The 17,471-nt window shown below is 38.2% G+C and overlaps 1 protein-coding gene across 1 annotated transcript in view; it reads right to left on the bottom strand.

The window, feature by feature from the left end:
* Window positions 1–17,471, bottom strand: part of Ccdc34 (coiled-coil domain containing 34) — a 35,414-nt gene that overhangs the window by 14,345 nt on the left and 3,598 nt on the right. The window contains 2 exon segments of the mRNA NM_001395602.1: window positions 3,837–3,944; window positions 16,979–17,114. Of these exon segments, the coding sequence (NP_001382531.1) occupies window positions 3,837–3,944; window positions 16,979–17,114 (244 nt within the window).

Here is a 17,471-nt window from a genome sequence, read left to right as displayed (position 1 = left end):
ACAGAGTAAAGGAAAGCACAGATGGGAGAAATGCTAGAGGAAGTTTAGATTGCAGACACAGTGCAGTGCGTCAGCCAGCCAGGCAAGAAGTCTAAAACTCTCATTCAGAAGATGCAGAAGGGATATGAAACCTAGGGAACTGTCATTCAGACTTCAACAATGGTCCTGCAGGGACAGAAGATTACTCTATTCAGTCAGTATTATTTCTGGGTAACTTATTGGTGTTATTTTCCCATGTTCCAGAGCAGGAGAGGAAACAATGAAGCTGAATTCAAAAGGTCACAAGACCTACTCAGACACAATCATAAAAAGGAGGTGTTTAACAACAAGCATTCTGATTAGGCCTCAGTGTCTGAGGAGAAAGAAGTAGTAAGAAAACCAAAGAGACTGAAGAAAAGGTCTAAGAGGAGGCAATGACTTGTTGCCATTGGTTGCTTCAGGTGTTCACGTTTAGAACTGTCAGTTTGCAAGTCCAGGCCTTGAAATTCCACTAATGATAGACTTAGTGATAGACTGGCAGAAAGATACTAGTGGAAGTCACAAAAGGGCAGAAGACAGACACTTGATAAGAGGGTATGAACGTACAAAAAACAAACAAACAAAAACCCATGAAACAAAAATGTAGTGAAAATTTTGGTTTCTTTGAAAAATATATAAATATTATGGGAATGTGTTTTTGTTTTAATCCCAGGTGTGAAAATCAGGGCTGCTTCAGACTGTCCGCAGCATCTAAGATTTGCCTCACGCTCTAGCAGGCATCTGCAGATGACTTCTGTGACTATGTGACAGTTGGAGCTCTAGAATTCTTCGAAGGGTATATAAATGCTAGGGCATCCAAAGGTTGTTGGTGGTGGTGTTGTTGGTTGGCTGCTGCTGTTGCTAATGGCTGCAGTTTCTTAAGTAGTTGTGCATTTAACAAAAACAAGAAATTAGATACCCTGATGGCAAAAATCAAACTTGCCCCAAGGAACTGAATGCCCCTAATCAGCAGGAAGTAGTCTAAAGATAATGCCGCCCCTGTCCCCTTTATCCTTTTTCTCACTCTAGGGTTAGGGGGTTAAATGGGTGGAAGAAAATGGGTGGAGAAGGGTGGAAGGAAAAAGAAGCCATAAACTAGCAAACACTACTTAAAAGTTGTGCCCAGACAAGAGTCTAGGCAGAATGGGAAACTTGATTTCAAGTAACATAGAGGAAATAGCAGGGGACGAAAAAAATGCCTATTTCTTCTCAAGTGCCAGCAAAACATTTATTGAGGTTGCTATCACTATGGTTCCCCTACTTTGCTTGCTCCCAGAGGAAATTTTCTGTTTTTTATTTTTTCTTCTTCCTATAGTCTGTTTCAAAAAAGGTTAGAAGAATGGCTGAGCAATTGGAAAAATTGCAGGTGGAAATGGAGGTGAGAAACAAAAAATGGCTGAAGTGGGAAAACAAAAGGGTCCACTCTACTCTCTCTTTTCTGAAAGGGTTGCAGAGTTGGCTGTGTAACTGGAAAAACTGTGCACAGAAGTGGAAGTGCTTGGGAGGCAGGGGCATTGGAAAAGGGAGAACAAAAGTTTCAGTCCAGTGACTGAACAAGAGAGCAGGAGTATCCTGCAGGAGGAAAAGGGGGAAGAAGAAACTCTGGTGCATGACAGTTAGGACCAAGAAAGGCTAAAAGGGATCAAGGATAGTCTAGTGAAATAACCATTTTGAAAGAAAAGGGTTAATTTTGTCCCACCAGAGTTAGAGCAGGGATGGCCCTGGGTTATGAGATAGCCCCCAGTAGCTTTACCCCCACCCAGAAGTTGAAAAGCATATGACTGCTAAAAGGGTGGAGCAAGGTTATGACAAGATAGGATGGTGTCCTACAGAAATGATGGACCTAAGCTGTTTTAAAGAGGCTGTGATTTCATATGAGATGCACTCACATTATAGAAAACAAATTCTAAATAACTGTGCTACTCAAATAGAATTATTCCCCCTAGACAGTAAGAGATTGGTGACAGCTGTACTAGAGGCTTGTCTGCAATTGCAATGGTTAACACAGTGGAGGGAAGAAGCCAAGACTGTTGAACAGTGAACTATAGCAAGGGGAATGAATACAGTCAACCATCAGGTGCCAGGTGAAGGACAGCACTCTGATATACAAAAACAGATTCAATTTGATGATGCTACTATAGAACAATGTTGTTAGTAGCTTAAAGAACGTGGGACAAAGTTGAAGAGCCTAGGGAAATGACAAAGTTGAAGAGCCTAGGGAAAGGTCTGCCTCGTTGACAAAGACTATACAAGGCTCTGGAGAAGCCTTCCGTGATTTTTTTTTTTTTTAATAAATAGTATTCTCAGCTGTGAACAAAGCTGCTATCAGACCCCAAAACAAGGCAGGTGTTGACAGAGACTATGGCATTTGAAAATGCGAATACCAAATCTGAAAAAGCTATCAGACCATTAAAAGGCATAGGCAGCACCTATGGACAAATGGATAAGTGATGCAACCAATAGTCATTCTATACTGACCATGCTAATATCATGGGTCAAGTAATATCTAGAGCTCTCTGATATCAAAATGCCAGGTGCTTCAGCTGCTTGAAATTCAGTCATTTACAAAGAGACAGTGACCGAGTCAATAAAAAAATCTCAGACTCCCCAATTCCTGGTGTGTTAACTTTAAGAAATACAGTACTTTGTGCCAGTAAAGCAAACAAAGCATCTTAAACCAGAAAGGCGGCCACGGCTTCCAGGCGTGTGCATGTGATATAACAAGGGCTGCCATTAGACCAACGAGGGTAGGTCCAGAGGGATATCAAGGCGATTTCTTACTGTTGGAAAATGGTGTTGGGAGCACAGCTCAAGTCCCTGCAGCAAAAATTAAAAGCCATCTCAGACAAGAACAGCCAAGAGTCACCAGGTTATAGAAAAAACTGTGGAATTAGATCAGTCTAAATACTGTAAGGATGTGTTAACATCAAATGGAAGCCCGCAACCATTTTGCATCAGGGATGCAGACTTGTTTATATTTCCATAGGAAGTGAAAAGCTGTAGATTCCATCAAAACTGATAAAGATAAAAACTGAGCAGGAGAGATCTCCTGAAAACCTTGGCCACTGATCCAACAAGCACTTACTTCACTTAAAATGCGTTTGTGTTTAATTTCCTACTAAACATAGCATAATTAATGGCTTAAAACAAAAAGGGTAACGTAGTGAGGATTTTGGTTTCTTTGAAAAACAAAGAAATATGAGAATATGGTTTCATTTTAATCCCAGGTGTGAGATACAGGGCCAATTCAGATTGCCCATAGCAGCTGACTATGATTTGCTTCATGCTTTAGCTGTGGGGGGTGGGGGTGTGTGTGTCTGACTTTGCCAGCTGCAGTTTCTGTGATTGCACAATGCTTAGAATTCTAGGGACTCTTCAGAGGATATATAAATGCTACGGCCCCAAGAAGTTGTTGTTGGTGGTGGTTGTTGGTTAGCTATTATTGGTGGTTTGTTAAGTATTAGTGTGCAAAAAAAAAATAAATTAAATAAATAAATAAATAAATACCCACAATAAATTAGATGTCCTGACAGCAAAAAATCAATCTTGTCCCAGGGAACTCAACAATCCTAATCAACAAGAAGTAGTCTAGTGATAATATAGTCAGTCCCCTTTCCCCATTATCCTGTTTTCTCTCCTATCAAGTGTTAGGAGGTTGAAAGGGTAGAAGAAAAGGGGTAAAGAAGGGTAAAAGAAAAAAGAACTCACACAGTAGCCAATATCTGGCCACATAAAAAAGGAAAGGTAAGCAGTCTTAAATATGGGAAGGAAGAAAGACTTTGTAGATGTGAACAATATGCATGCATTTGTTTGTTTACCTGCTTATTTTTCTTCTGAACCCATTCCTTGTGCTTTACTTCAGCAATTATCTTTCTTTTTTCACGTTCTTCCATTTCTTTTCTTTTTTCTATTTGTTGATTTAATTCCTGTGAGATTTTAAACAAAGAGCAGCACTTAATAGAAATACCCAAAAACCATAATTGTAAAAAGGCTGAAGCTAAATTAGACATGAATATATCTTCTCTTATAGGACATGTATCACTAGTGAAATATCTTTTTCAAGTAACTCTGGGATAAAAGAAAGCATTGGTAAAACATGTAAGTCATTCTACAGGAATACTAATAATTGGTTGGCAGCAAAACACTAGTTTCTTAGACTAAAAATTACCTGCACTGAAGTCAGCTTTTTCCCACACATAAATCTTGGCATCGCTGTGAGGTACTGGCAGTAGCTCAGGAGAATCAGAACTTTCTGGTTTAAAGTTATTAAAAAAAAAAAACCCCTTTTAGATTCTAAATGAAAGTAAAGGACAAGAATGAAATAAGCCTTAAATTTTTAGTTCAGAGCTACAGTAAAGAAATGTAAAGAAGCCATTTTCCTTAGAGAAAAAAGATAATCTGGAGTTTTCTTCACTGATTTTACAGATGCTGGAGTATAAAACAAAACCATGTTCAGATCCCAGATTACTTAACTGCCTTGCTGTCACAAGAATCAATGTATCTGCTGTCACATTTTCTTGGGAGAAGGAATGAAGAAGGTATGGCTAATAAAACACATGCTGAATGCCACATAACTTATTACTTATCAGTAAAATCCATGCACTGTTGAGAAAACTGTTCAAACTAGACTTCCCTAGGATTCTATAATCAATCACTGCTGATTGTTTTCTCTCTCCTTAGTTATTAATAATCAGATACAAATTTCCTATGTTCCATTGGTCTACTTACTCTCTTACCCAACCTTCTGTTTCCCTAAGACCTACCTATCTCAGCAGAAATACTAATCAGGACAGTTTTCTCTCAGTGTAAGTTCAGTACCTTAAGTGAAATAAAACTTATACAAGAACAAAGTTTTTGCACTTTAGAGCAAATCACAGGCTGACAATTTTATGTGAGTGCTTGTCTCAAGTCTACTGGGTGGAAGACAGATGCCTTTTTCACTCACAAACTCTCAACTTTTAAGTACTGTCCATCTAAGAGCAAATTTTGATCTTAGTATTAAGACTTCTTCACTAACCAGCTATTATTCCTTGATTACTCATATAATACACTTTTACAGAATGTTTGTTATATAGCTAGTATGAACTGGGTGGTTTTGTGTGTGTGTGTGTGTCTGCATGTGCAATGTTCACATAATGCATGCATGTGAAGTGTGGGTACAGGCATGCCACTGACAACTTTTAGGAGTCAGTTTATTCCTTCTACTGTGGGACCTGGAGATCAAACTTACGTCATCAGGCTTGGAGACTAGCACCTTTACTGAGCCAATTCACAGGGCTTATCTTGCTATTTGAGAGCAGGGTCTCACCGGAACTAGGGTCCAATCCAGGACCCATCCCATTTCTACTTCCCCAGCATTTCATTTATAAGCACTGTTTTTCAAACTCTTGTTTATGTAACTATCATAACTATATTTAGAGACTTTATCTACATATATGCATACATATGTATACATATGCACACATGTGTATATATATTTTTCTCCTTTGTTTTCAGACACAACTCCATCGAGTCTTCCCCATTTAACAAGTACCCAATAATTTCCTAGTCAGTCTTCCTCAGAATAGTTTTCAAGCCATTAGTCACTGTAATCAGTCTTTGTCACTGAGAACTCTAAATCACCCCTTTGTATGAATTCTTGCTTCATAGTATTCAATTTATGCAGGGTTTCTCAAAAAGAGAAAACTGATATCTCACCATGCTTTTCAAACATCTTTACTCACCATCTTGCCCTTTAATGCCATGCTTTCAGAGTTAGAAACAGTTTTACAGTTTAAATGTAATCATACTTATATCCTTTTAAAGGTTCTTCAAATAATCAACAATTGCAAAGGGATTACTCAGATCTTAGACCCTGCTTTATAGTTGCCAATTATCAGTTAGTCTAAGGGCTAAAGAAGACTCAGTAATACCTAGAAAATGCTAACACTGACCTAAAGTAGTGGTCCAATTCCAGAGGGTCTTTTAAAATAATTTGCCCACCCATCTAAAATGCCCACCACATTTTAGAAACATGAATGCTTGGCATCTACTCCATCTGTTCATCACCAATGTAGGCCTCTTCCAGGACAGGAGTCTTCACTCAAAAGCCCAACATGGTCTGCTGGTATACCTCTCAATTTCAAATGTAGCTACTTCCCCAGAGAGTACACACTTTATGGCAAGAATAAAATCAGCATGTATGTGTATTTCAATATATTGTTGTAGGATGATGTCATTATGTAGGTGAAGGCAGGTACAAGATAGAACAAGGCCTGTCATTAGATGAGAAGGAAAGATGGGAGGGAGAAAAGTTTTAGAGAGGAGGAAACTGGAGAGGAAAAGCTGAGAGAACAAGGAGGCTGATGTTAAGATTCCTCTCAGCACATTTACATGTTGTTATGAATATTCTTAAGGGATGGATGTGTACAGGGCTTTTTTATGTCTAGGTGGGCAATTATATATTATCAATTGGTTCAGAGGTTATTGTATTGTATGTTCTTTCGTGTGGCGATTTAATTGAGTTCAAGAGAGTGTGTGGTGACTGGACACACTGGGCCACCATGGAATTGGGATGTGTATGTGTGGCATGGTGGCAACCCGCCTTGGGAGCTAGATGTAGAGAGATTGTTGCTGGGCTCAGAGCCATTGGCAATGTGATATGGAGCATAGCGGGTGAGACACTTTGCTGACTGAGATGAAAATATCTAATAGATGTCATGAGGCTACACGGTTCCTGCACTGGTGTGGGATAAAAAGAAAAACTTATTTTTATTTTACCGCAACATAGTCTAACTACATGCAAAGAAGTTTTAGCCACTGAAGGTAACATTTAAAATGAAACAAAATAGCTTTGAATATTCTATATCCCATCCAATTGCTTTATTAAAGACTAATTAATTAAATGACCAAAGTTAATGTGGTGAAGAAAAAGAATGAAAAATCACCTGGATTTTTGAAAAAAAGGTACTTTACAATTTTGAACACATTATATTCACACGTAAAGTTAATTATTAGACCTAAAGATGACAGAGAGAATGAGGCTAGAGAGATGGCTCAGTTGTTAAAAGCATGTTCTTGCAGAGAACCCAAGTTCAGTGACTAGTACCATATCAGGTGGAGCACAGCCTCCTCTAACAGAGCTCCATGGAGTCCAGTGCCCACACGGCAATCATAGAAATAAACCTGCACAGACATCACAGAGAATCTGGGCAGGTAGCTAAAGAACTACTCAAACTAAATAAAACACAAATGACTTGTGAAGTCCAATGTACTGGGTTTTATAATATCTATGTTAAAAAATAACATTTAAATTTTGTAAATGAGTAGTTTTAATGACTTAATTATAACTCAAACAAAAACATCTGAAATGAATTTTTGTTGATGGAATCAACAATAAGGCTAATCTTTTTGATGATCCAACTTACCACATTAAGTTTTTTGTTAAAATTTAAAAGAAAGCAAAATGTCAGAGATTTGAGAAAAGAGTACTAGTGAGAGGAGGAAGAGGAGAATGGGTAGTGGGATAGATATGGTTAGAGTACATTATACACTTGAACAAAAATCTCACAACAAAGTCATCACTCCTGGGCATCTTCTGGTTTCTACCTATGCCGAGGACCAGAACCCCAGCACTGGACTCGAACCCACACAGCCCACACCCCAGTTGTAGCTTGACTCCCCAGGTATTCTGATCACAGGATCACGGGCTCACAGGAAGGACAGGCTCCAGTCAGAGACAGGGAGGTCAGATAACACCAGAGATAACCAGACGGCAAGAGGCAAGCACAGGAATAAAAGCAACAGAAACCAATTTGACTTGGCAACATCAGAACCCAGTTCTCCCACCACAGGAAGTCCTAGCTACCCCAACACACCTATAAAGCAAAATTCAAATCTAAACTCTATTTCATGAAGATGATAGAGGATTTTAAGGACATAAATAACTCCCTGAAAGAAATATAGAAGAACACAAGTAAACAAGGAAAAGCCCTTAAAAAGGAAACGCATAAATCCCTTAAAACATACAGGAGAACACAATCAAACAGGTGAAGGAATTGAACAAAACCATCCAGGATCTAAAAATGGAAATAGAATCACTAAAGAAAACTCAAAGGGAGACAGCCACAGAAATGGAAAACCTAGGAAAGAGAACAGGAATCAGAGATGCAAGCATCATCAACAGAATACAAGAGATAGAAGAGAAAATCTCAGTGGCAGAAGACAGAATACAGGACATCAACACAACAGTCAAGGAAAACACAAAAAGCAAAAAGCTCTTATCTCAAAACATTCAAGAAATCCGGAACATAATTAAAAGACTGAACTTGAGAGTAATAAGTTAGTGAAGACTCCCAACTCAAAGAGCCAGCAAATATCTTTAACAAAATTATAGAGGAAAACTTTCCTAACATAAAGAAAGAAATGCACATAAACATATAAGAAGCCTACAGAACACCAAACAAATGGAACCAGAAAAGAAATTTCTCTTCTCACATAGTAATTGAAACACCAAATGCACAGAACAAAGAAAAAAATATTAAAAGCAGTAAGGGAAAAAGGCCAAGTAACATAGAGACAGACCTATCAGAATTACACCAGACTTCTCAGCAGACTCTAAAAGCCAGAAGATCCTGAAAAGATGTCATACAAAGCCTAAGAGAACAAAAATGCAAGTCCAGCAGGCTACTATACACAGCAAAACTCTCAATTACCATAGATATTCCCAGAATAACCAAGGTATTACCTAAAACACAGACTTACAGAGGATAATAGGAGAGCTCTAACTCAAGGAGCAAAACTACATCCTAGAAAACGCAAGAAATTAATCTTTTCACAACAAACCCAAAAGAAGAGAAACACAGAAACATAATTCCACCTCTAACAACAAAAGTAACAGGAAGCAACAATCATTGGTCCCTAATATCTCTCAACATTAATGGAATCAATTTCCTAATTTAAAAAAAAAAATAGGTGAACAGACTGGATACATAAACAGGATCCAGCATTTTGCTGCATTCAGGAAACACACCATCAAGTCAAAGACAGACATTACCTCAAAGTAAAAGGTTGGGAAAAAATTTTTCCAAGCAAATGGGACCAAGAAACAAACTGGAATAGTCATTCAAATATCCAATAAAATAGACTTTCAACCAAAAGTTATCAAAAAAGATGGGGAAGGACACTACATACTCATGAAAAGAAAAATCCACCAAGATGGAACTCACAATTCTGAACATCTATGCCCCAAATGCAAGGGCAGCTATATTTGTAAAGAAATGTTACTAAAGCTCAAAGCACATATTGCACCTCACACAATAATAGTAGGAAATTTCAACATCACCCCACTCTCACCAATGTACTTACCATGGAAACAGACACTAAATACAGACACACAGTGAAACTGACAAAAGTTATGAAGGAAATGGATTTAACTGATATCTATACAACATTTCACCAAAGAATATACCTTCTTCTCAGCATCTCATGGTACCTTCTCAAAAATCGACCGTACACTCAGACACAAAACAAACATCAACAGATAAAAGAACACGGAATTAATCCCATGTACTCTATTGAACCAAAGACTAAGGATGGTCTTCGATAGCAACAAAAACAACAGAAAGCCCACATACACGTGAAAGCTGAACAACTGTCTACAGGGAAGAAATAAAGAAATTAAAGACTATTTAGAATTCAATGAAAATGAGGACATAACATGTCCAAAGTTATAGGACACAAAGAAAAAGTGCTAAAAGGAAAACTCAGAGCTCTGCCTGTCTCAAAAAAAAAAAAAAAAAAAAAAAAAAAAAAAAAAAAAAAACCTGGAAAGAACATACAATAGTAGTTTGACAGCATACCTGAAAGCTCTAGAAGAAAAGGAAGCAAATATACCCAAGAGGAGTAGACTGCATGAAATAAACTCAGGGCTGAAATCAACCAAGTAGAAACAAAAAGAACTATAAAAAAAAAAAAATCAACAAAACCAAGAACTGGTTCTTTTGAGAAAAATCAACAAGATAAACCCTTAGTCAGACTAACCAGAAGGCACATAAACAGTATCCAAACTAACAAAATCAGAAATGAAAAGGGAGACATAACAGAAACTGAGGAAATTAAAAAAAAAAAAAAAGTCAACCCTACTACAAAAGTCTATATTCAACAAAACTGGAAGACCTGAATGAAATGGATGATATTCTAGACAGATACTAGGTACTAAAGTTAAATCAGGATCATATAAACTAACAGTTCCATAACCCCAAAGAAGATAGAGGCAGTCATTGAAAGTTTCCCAACCAAAAAAGCCCACGGCCAGATGGCTTTAGTGCAGAATCCTATCAGACTTTCAAGGAATATCTAATACCAATACTCCTCAAACTATTACATAAAACAGAAACAGAAGGAACACTACCGGTTTTTTTCTATGAAGTCACAGTTACACTGATACCTAAACATAAGAAGTCCCCAACAAAGAAAGAGAACTTTAGACCAATTTCCCTTATGAATATCTATGTAAAAATACTCAATAAATTCTTGCAAACTGAATCCAAGAACACACCAAAATGATCATCCACCATGATCAAATAGGCTTCATCCCAGTAACGCAAGGATGGTTCAATATACGGAAATCCTTCAATGGAATTCACTACATAAACAACCTCAAAGAAAAAAAAATCATCCCATTAGATACTGAAAAAAAAACTATTGACAAAATACAATACCCATTCACGTTAAAAGTATTGGAGAGATCAGGAATTCAAGGTCCATACCTAATTATAATAAAAGCAATATGCAGCAAACCAATAACCAACATCAAACTAAATGGAAAGAAACTTGAAGCATCCCACTAAAATCAAGACAAGGCTGCCCACTCTCTTCCTACCTATTCAATATAGTACTTGAAGTTCTAGCCAGAGCAATTAGGCAATAAAAAGAGATCAAAAGTATACAAATTGGAAAGGAGGAAGCTAAAATATCACTATTTGCAGATGATAGGATAGTATACATAAGTGACCCCCCAAAAAAAAAAATCCAGGAGATAACTCCTACAGCTGATAAACAACTTCAGCAAAGTGGCTGGATACAAAGTTAACTTAAATAAATCAGTAGCCTTCCTCTACTCAAAGGATAAATAGAGTGAAAAAGAAATTAGGGAAACAACACCCCTTACAATAGTCACAAATAATTTGAAATACCTTGGTATGATTCTAACCAAGCACGTGAAAGATCTGTATGACAAGAACTTCAAGTCTCTGAAGAAAGAAATCAAAGAGGATCTCAGAAAATGGAAAGATCTCTCATGCTCATGGATCAGCAGGATTAGCACAGTAAAAATGGCATCTTACCTAAAACAACATAGATTCAACATAATCCCCATCAAAATTCCAACTCAATTCTTCACAGAGATAGAAAGAGCAATAATCAAATTTATCTGGAATAACAAAAGACTCAGGATATCAAACATCATTCTCAAGAAGAAAAGAACTTCTGGGGGAAATCATCATCTCTGACCTCAAGCTATACTACAGAGAATTAGAAAGAGCAATTTGCAGATTCCTTTGGAAAAGCAAAAAACCCAGGATATCAAAAACTACCCTCAAATAAAAGAACTTCTGGAAAAATCACCATCCCTGACCTCAAGCTACACTATAGAGCAATAGTGATTAAAAAAAAAATGTATGGTATTGGTACAGAGACAGGCATGTAGATCAATGGAACAAAATTGAAGCCCCAGAAATGAACCCACATACCTATGGTTACTTGATTTTTGACAAAGGAGCTAAAAATCACCCAGTGGAAAAAAGCATTTTCAATAAATGGTGCTGGTTTAACTGGAGGTCTGCATGTACAAGAATGCAAATTCATCCATTCTTATCTTCTTGTACAAAACTCAAGTCCAACTGGATCAAGGACCTTCACATAAAGCAAGATACGCTGAATCTAATAAAAAAATAAGTGTGGGTGAGCCTCAAATAGTTGGACACAGGGGAAACAGAATACCAATGGCTTACGCTTTAAGATCAAAAATCAACAAATGGGACCTCATAAAATTGAAAAGCTTCTGTAAGGCAAAGAACACTGTCAATAGGACAAAACGTCAACCCACAGATTGGGAAAAGATCTTTACTAATCCTATAGCCAATGGAGGGCTAATATCAAAATATACAAAGAACTCAAGAAATTAAACTCCAGAGAACCAAATGACTCTACTAAAAAATGGGGTTCAGAGCTAAACAAAGAATTCTCAACTCTGGAATATAGAATGGCTGAAAAGCACCTAAAGAAATGCTCAACATCCTTAGTCATCAGGGAAATGCAAATCAAAACAACCCTGAGATTCCACTTCACACCAGTTAGAATGTAGAATGGCTAAGATCAAAACTCAGGTGACAGCAGATGCTGGCAAGGATGTGAAGAAAGGGGAACACTCCTCCATTTCTTGTGGGATTGCAAGCTGGTACAACCACTCTTGAAATCAGTCTGTTGGTTCCTGAGAAGATTCCAAACAGTTCTACCTGAGGAACCAGCTATACCACTCTGGAGCATATACCCAAAAGATGTTCCAACATATAGCAGATTTCTTTATAATAGCCAGAAGCTGGAAAGAACCCACATGTCCCTCGACAGAAGAATGGATACAGAAAATGTGGTACATATTCACAATGGAGTACTAAGCAGAGATTAAAAACAATGACTTCATGAAATTTCCAGGCAAATGGATAGAACTAGAAAATATCATCCTGAGTGAGGTAACCCAGCCACAAAAGAACACACATGGTATGTACTCACTAATAATTGGATATTAGCCCCAAAGCCCACAATGCTCATAATATAACCCACAGAACATATTGAGAAGGAAGACCAGAGTGTGGATGCTGCAGTCCTGCACTGAAGGGGACACAGGATCATTGTGGGAGGTGGAGGGAAAAGGCACTAGGAAGGAAGAAAGGAGGAAATAGGGTGGCAACCTATTCAGGATCTGGAGATGGGAGAGAGGTATAGAGGGCCAGGAAATCGAACAAAAATATGTAGCAGGGAGGACAAGGAACTAGGGATAGCCCCCGGAGGGTCCCAGACACCAGGGACCTGAGAGACTTCCAGGACCCATTGGGGATGACTTTAGTTGAATTGCACAAAGAAGGGGGGAGATAGATCCTGTAGAGACCTCCTCCAGCAGATAGGCATGGAGCCCAGTTAAGGGATGGGGACACCCAACCATCTCAACATTTTTAACCCAGAAATGTTCCTTTCCAAATGAAAAACAGGGACAAAAAAAATGGAAGAGAGACTGAAGGAAGGACCAAGCAGGGACTGCCCCACCTGGGGATCCATCATGTCTGCAGATAGCAAACCCAACCCTGTTGCTGTGGTCAAGAGGTGCTTGTTGACAGGAACCTGGTGTAGCAGTTACTGAGGAAGTACAGCCAGCAAGTGACCAATGCAGATGTGGATACTTGGAGCCAACCATCAGACTGAGCTCAGGGAACCTGGTTGGGGAGCTACAGGAAGGTCTGGAGGAGCAGAGGAGAATTGAAAACCCATTGGAAGAATAACATAGGCTGGCCTGACCACCCAGTTCTCCCAGAGTCTAGACCACCAATCAAGGAGTGTACCTGGAGGGATCCATGGCTCCAGATACATATGTAGCAGAAAATGGCCTTGCCTGACAGCAACAGGAGGGGAGACCCTTGGTTCCTGGGAGGCTTGATGCCCCAGAGTAGGTAGATGCTGGAGGCATGTGGTAGGAAAGTGTGGGTGGGTGGGGGAGAACTCCTACAGGCAAAGGGGAGGGGGGAGGGGGGTTGGTGAAGGGGGTAGGAAAGTAGGACATCATGGGATGGGGTTTTGAGGGAGGAGATAACTGGGAAGTGGGATATCATGAGATATAAACAAATGGAATGATTAATTTTTTTAAAAAGGTCATCATTCTATAACAAACGTGCAATAATTAAATAAATAAATAAATAGTTAAGCCAACTGTGGTAGTCTACAAGTGAAATCTCAACATTTGGAAGGCTGAAGCAGAAACATTAAGGTTGGGGTCAGTCGGGATGGCACAGCAACTTTAAGATCCTGGGATATGAAAAAAAAAATAGACTGACTCAAAATTGTCAAAAAGGTAAATAAATATTAAGGCTGACTCATTTGTTTCTAAAATATATCTTGATATTGTGAAGAAAGGCATTTATATTGGAAATCAATTCAGTCCTAACTTTTCTACTAAGTGAAACCTTAACCAATTACTTCTGTCTTCCTGATTTTTTAGCTTTAGTAGGAATCTCAGATACACTATTCCTTCCTGTAGTTTAAGAAAAAAAGATCTGGGGACAGGAGATGGCTCTGTGGTTAAGAGCACCTGATTCGCCTTTCAGAGGTTCTGAGTTCAATTCCCAGCAACCACATGGTGGCTCACAAACATCTGTAATGGGATCTGATGCCCTCTTCCAGTGTGCACGAAGACAGAGCACTCATACAGAAAAACACACAAACAAACATTTTAAAAATCTGTGCTTCTGGGTAGAGCTCAGTGGTAGAGCGCTTGCCTAGCAAGTGCAAGGCCCTGGGTTCAGTCCTCAGTTCCAGAAAAAAAAAAAAAATCTGTGCTTCTTATGATATAGATTATAAAATCAAAGAGGCAATGCAGTAAGTAAGGAAAGCAGGAAATAAAACAAAATGAAAGGCATGAAAAATCTGATTACAACTCAGAATAAGCTTACATAGCAGTCAAACAAAATCTGGGCAAATGTGACACACACCTTGAATCCCCGCCCTTGGGAGTCAGAAGCAGGTGGATCTCTATTTGTTCAAGGAAGGGCTGGTCTACAAGGAAAGTTCTAGGACAGCCAAAACTACACAAAGAAAACCTGTCTCAAACAACCAAAAAAAAAAAAAAAAAACCAAAAAACCACTCAGACAAAAATACCTTAGTCATGTCAGAGTAATAAGGCAGCACAAAAATGCTAAGTAATCTAAAAGATGAAAAGGATTTAACCCTTACAAATAATTATAGCCTTCTGTATGTTTAATTATTGTGGCATGGATTTTATATTATTATAATTTGTTCTCGAAACAGCTTTTCATAGTAATTATCGGCTTTCATACTGAATAATATCTAACTTGTACTGAGCATTTTCTACCCTCAGCCATAACCCAACGGTGTGCTCTCCCTTTCATCAAAGAACGGAAGAACATACTCAGTCTTAAGTTTTGAAAATAGAAAGTATGGCTCAAATGCATGCTATTAACTACTCTGCTGCTAAGGTCTGGCTTGTGGATGAAGAAATCAGGGCCAAAAGAATGTAAGCAGCTCTCCACATTAAAATTCAGCTTTGTTCTATATGACTCCACAGACCAGGCTTACTCTAATTATGAACCTTCTTTATATACCAAGTAAAAATGATTTGAAGTAACTCCTTTGTCTTAGTAAGTGACTTGTAGTGAGGGTCCAGACAAAGCCATGAACACCCCAGTGTTTACCACAAAACAAAACTGTGAATCTAATATCAATTCAATGGGCTAAAAACAAATAAAACCAAAATACAGTACCAGCTATTGCACAAAACTGCGACATTTCAGATATATGTATACACATATTCATTTTCTGTATAATAAAAAGAACACACTTGTTACTATGGACAAGTATTTCTATTGATTTCTTTTATTTTAACTCCCCCAGGATGACCTTGAACTTCTGATCCTTCAAACTCTACCTCCCAGATACTGGAAATGCAGTTGGGAAACAGGCATGTGCCATCACACCTCTCTGATTTATGCCACTCTGGAAAAGGATCCCTGGGCTTCATGAATGCTAGGTAAGCATTCTACCAATTAAGCTATATCTCCAGCCGGGAACAAGTATTTTTAATATATTGAACCTATGGGTATAGGTCAGTAGCAGATTGTTTGTCTAGCATGTAGACGGTCCTAGATTTGATTCCCAGTACTGGGGGCAGGGTGAGCGGTGGCTAGGCTAATAAGATAGGATGAGACTCTTGTTTGGATCTCAAAATACAAGTTAATATGCAAAATAAATAAAAAAGCATTAAGAAGATCATGATGGCAATGATACAAATAATACCAATAAAACCAAAACCAGTCATTTTCATGCTTCGTTTCACTTAGTCTTTATAAAAATCCAGTGACGTGTACAATTTCAACTGTCTTGTATAGATGGAGAAGTTAAAGTACAAAAGTTTAAATAACTTAGCAATGCCAACCAGCAAGTGAGGAGGCTGTAAGGTGAAAAGGCTGTAACTGGGGCTCTTACTAAGCCTTCCTAATACCAACCACAAGGTCTTTTTAAAGTCCTGTTAATAAGGAAGGGCTTCCCTCACAGTGTGCTTTTCCAGGAATTGATTTACATTCTAGAAAACAGCGTAGTGTGTAATAACAAACTACTGAATGGAATGGTACCTACAACCATTTGAGTTATGCCATGTCTCCTGACTTGTTACTTTCTATCTAGCAAGAAATTCAACACAAAAATAGTTTTAAAACTGATAAGGAAAACTTGTTCTAATACTATAAAGGCTTTAGTCTCTATGATTTTACTGTTAACATGGTTACAAACAGATGAAAATAAAATCTCTACACAGTAAACACATTTTGATACATATTTAATACATCCTATATATAATCAGGCAGTCACTTTAAAATGATGTTATTAAAAAGTATTTAATTAGGATTAGGAGTGTAACACAAAGGTGAGAGCACTTGCCTTCATGTTCAATTCTCAGAACAAAAAAAATGTTTTAAGGATATGGAAATATATTAATATCTAACAGGAAAAAATGCAGGTTAGAGGAGAGCTTGATTCTATTTTCTTCGAAATAAGAGCACCCTTTAATATTCTCTAGCTATGTTTGGATATGAAGATTCATATGTTCGTGGTTGTGCACAACCTTGATTCCAGCACTGAGGAAGCAGAGACAGGTGGATCTACGAGCTCAGGATTCAGTGAAGAGATCATTGTTCAGTTTACCTCCAGAACTTTCTGTTGTAGCCGGCCACGCTCTTCCTTTTCTTTGCCAACAAACCACATCTCCCATGGTGTCAGACTGCTTTCCTGTAACAGCACTTGCTTCTCTTCTTGTTTGTCCTGGGACTCAACTTCACAGCTACAAGAAAGAGAAGGGGAAAACTTACTACAGAGAACTCTTCCCACTCAGAAACACGAAGCTGTGCAATGAAAGCAAAAATGTAGTCCAAACAGTTTCACTTTTACAAGTCCATTTGACTCTGGCTAGCCATCCACCTGCACTTACTTCTAAAACCATACTACTTAAGAACCCGTGGGAATGTCCCAAACCAATCTATCGGCCTCAGTTTCAGCATTGCTGATTTTTTTTTTAAAATTATTCCTAAAAATCCTACTTGGACAGCTAATTACTACATGTAATCCTAACCAGACCTTCTCCCATCCTTAACAGTATTTTGGAAAAAACAATGTGTATACATACAGAGCAAATACAAAA

This window comes from Rattus norvegicus, chromosome 3, assembly GCF_021556685.1.
Source record: "Rattus norvegicus strain SHRSP/BbbUtx chromosome 3, alternate assembly SHRSP_T2T, whole genome shotgun sequence".
Lineage (NCBI taxonomy): Eukaryota > Metazoa > Chordata > Mammalia > Rodentia > Muridae > Rattus > Rattus norvegicus.
Note: the sequence above shows the minus strand (reverse complement) of the source record. Positions and strands in the feature narration are given on the sequence as shown.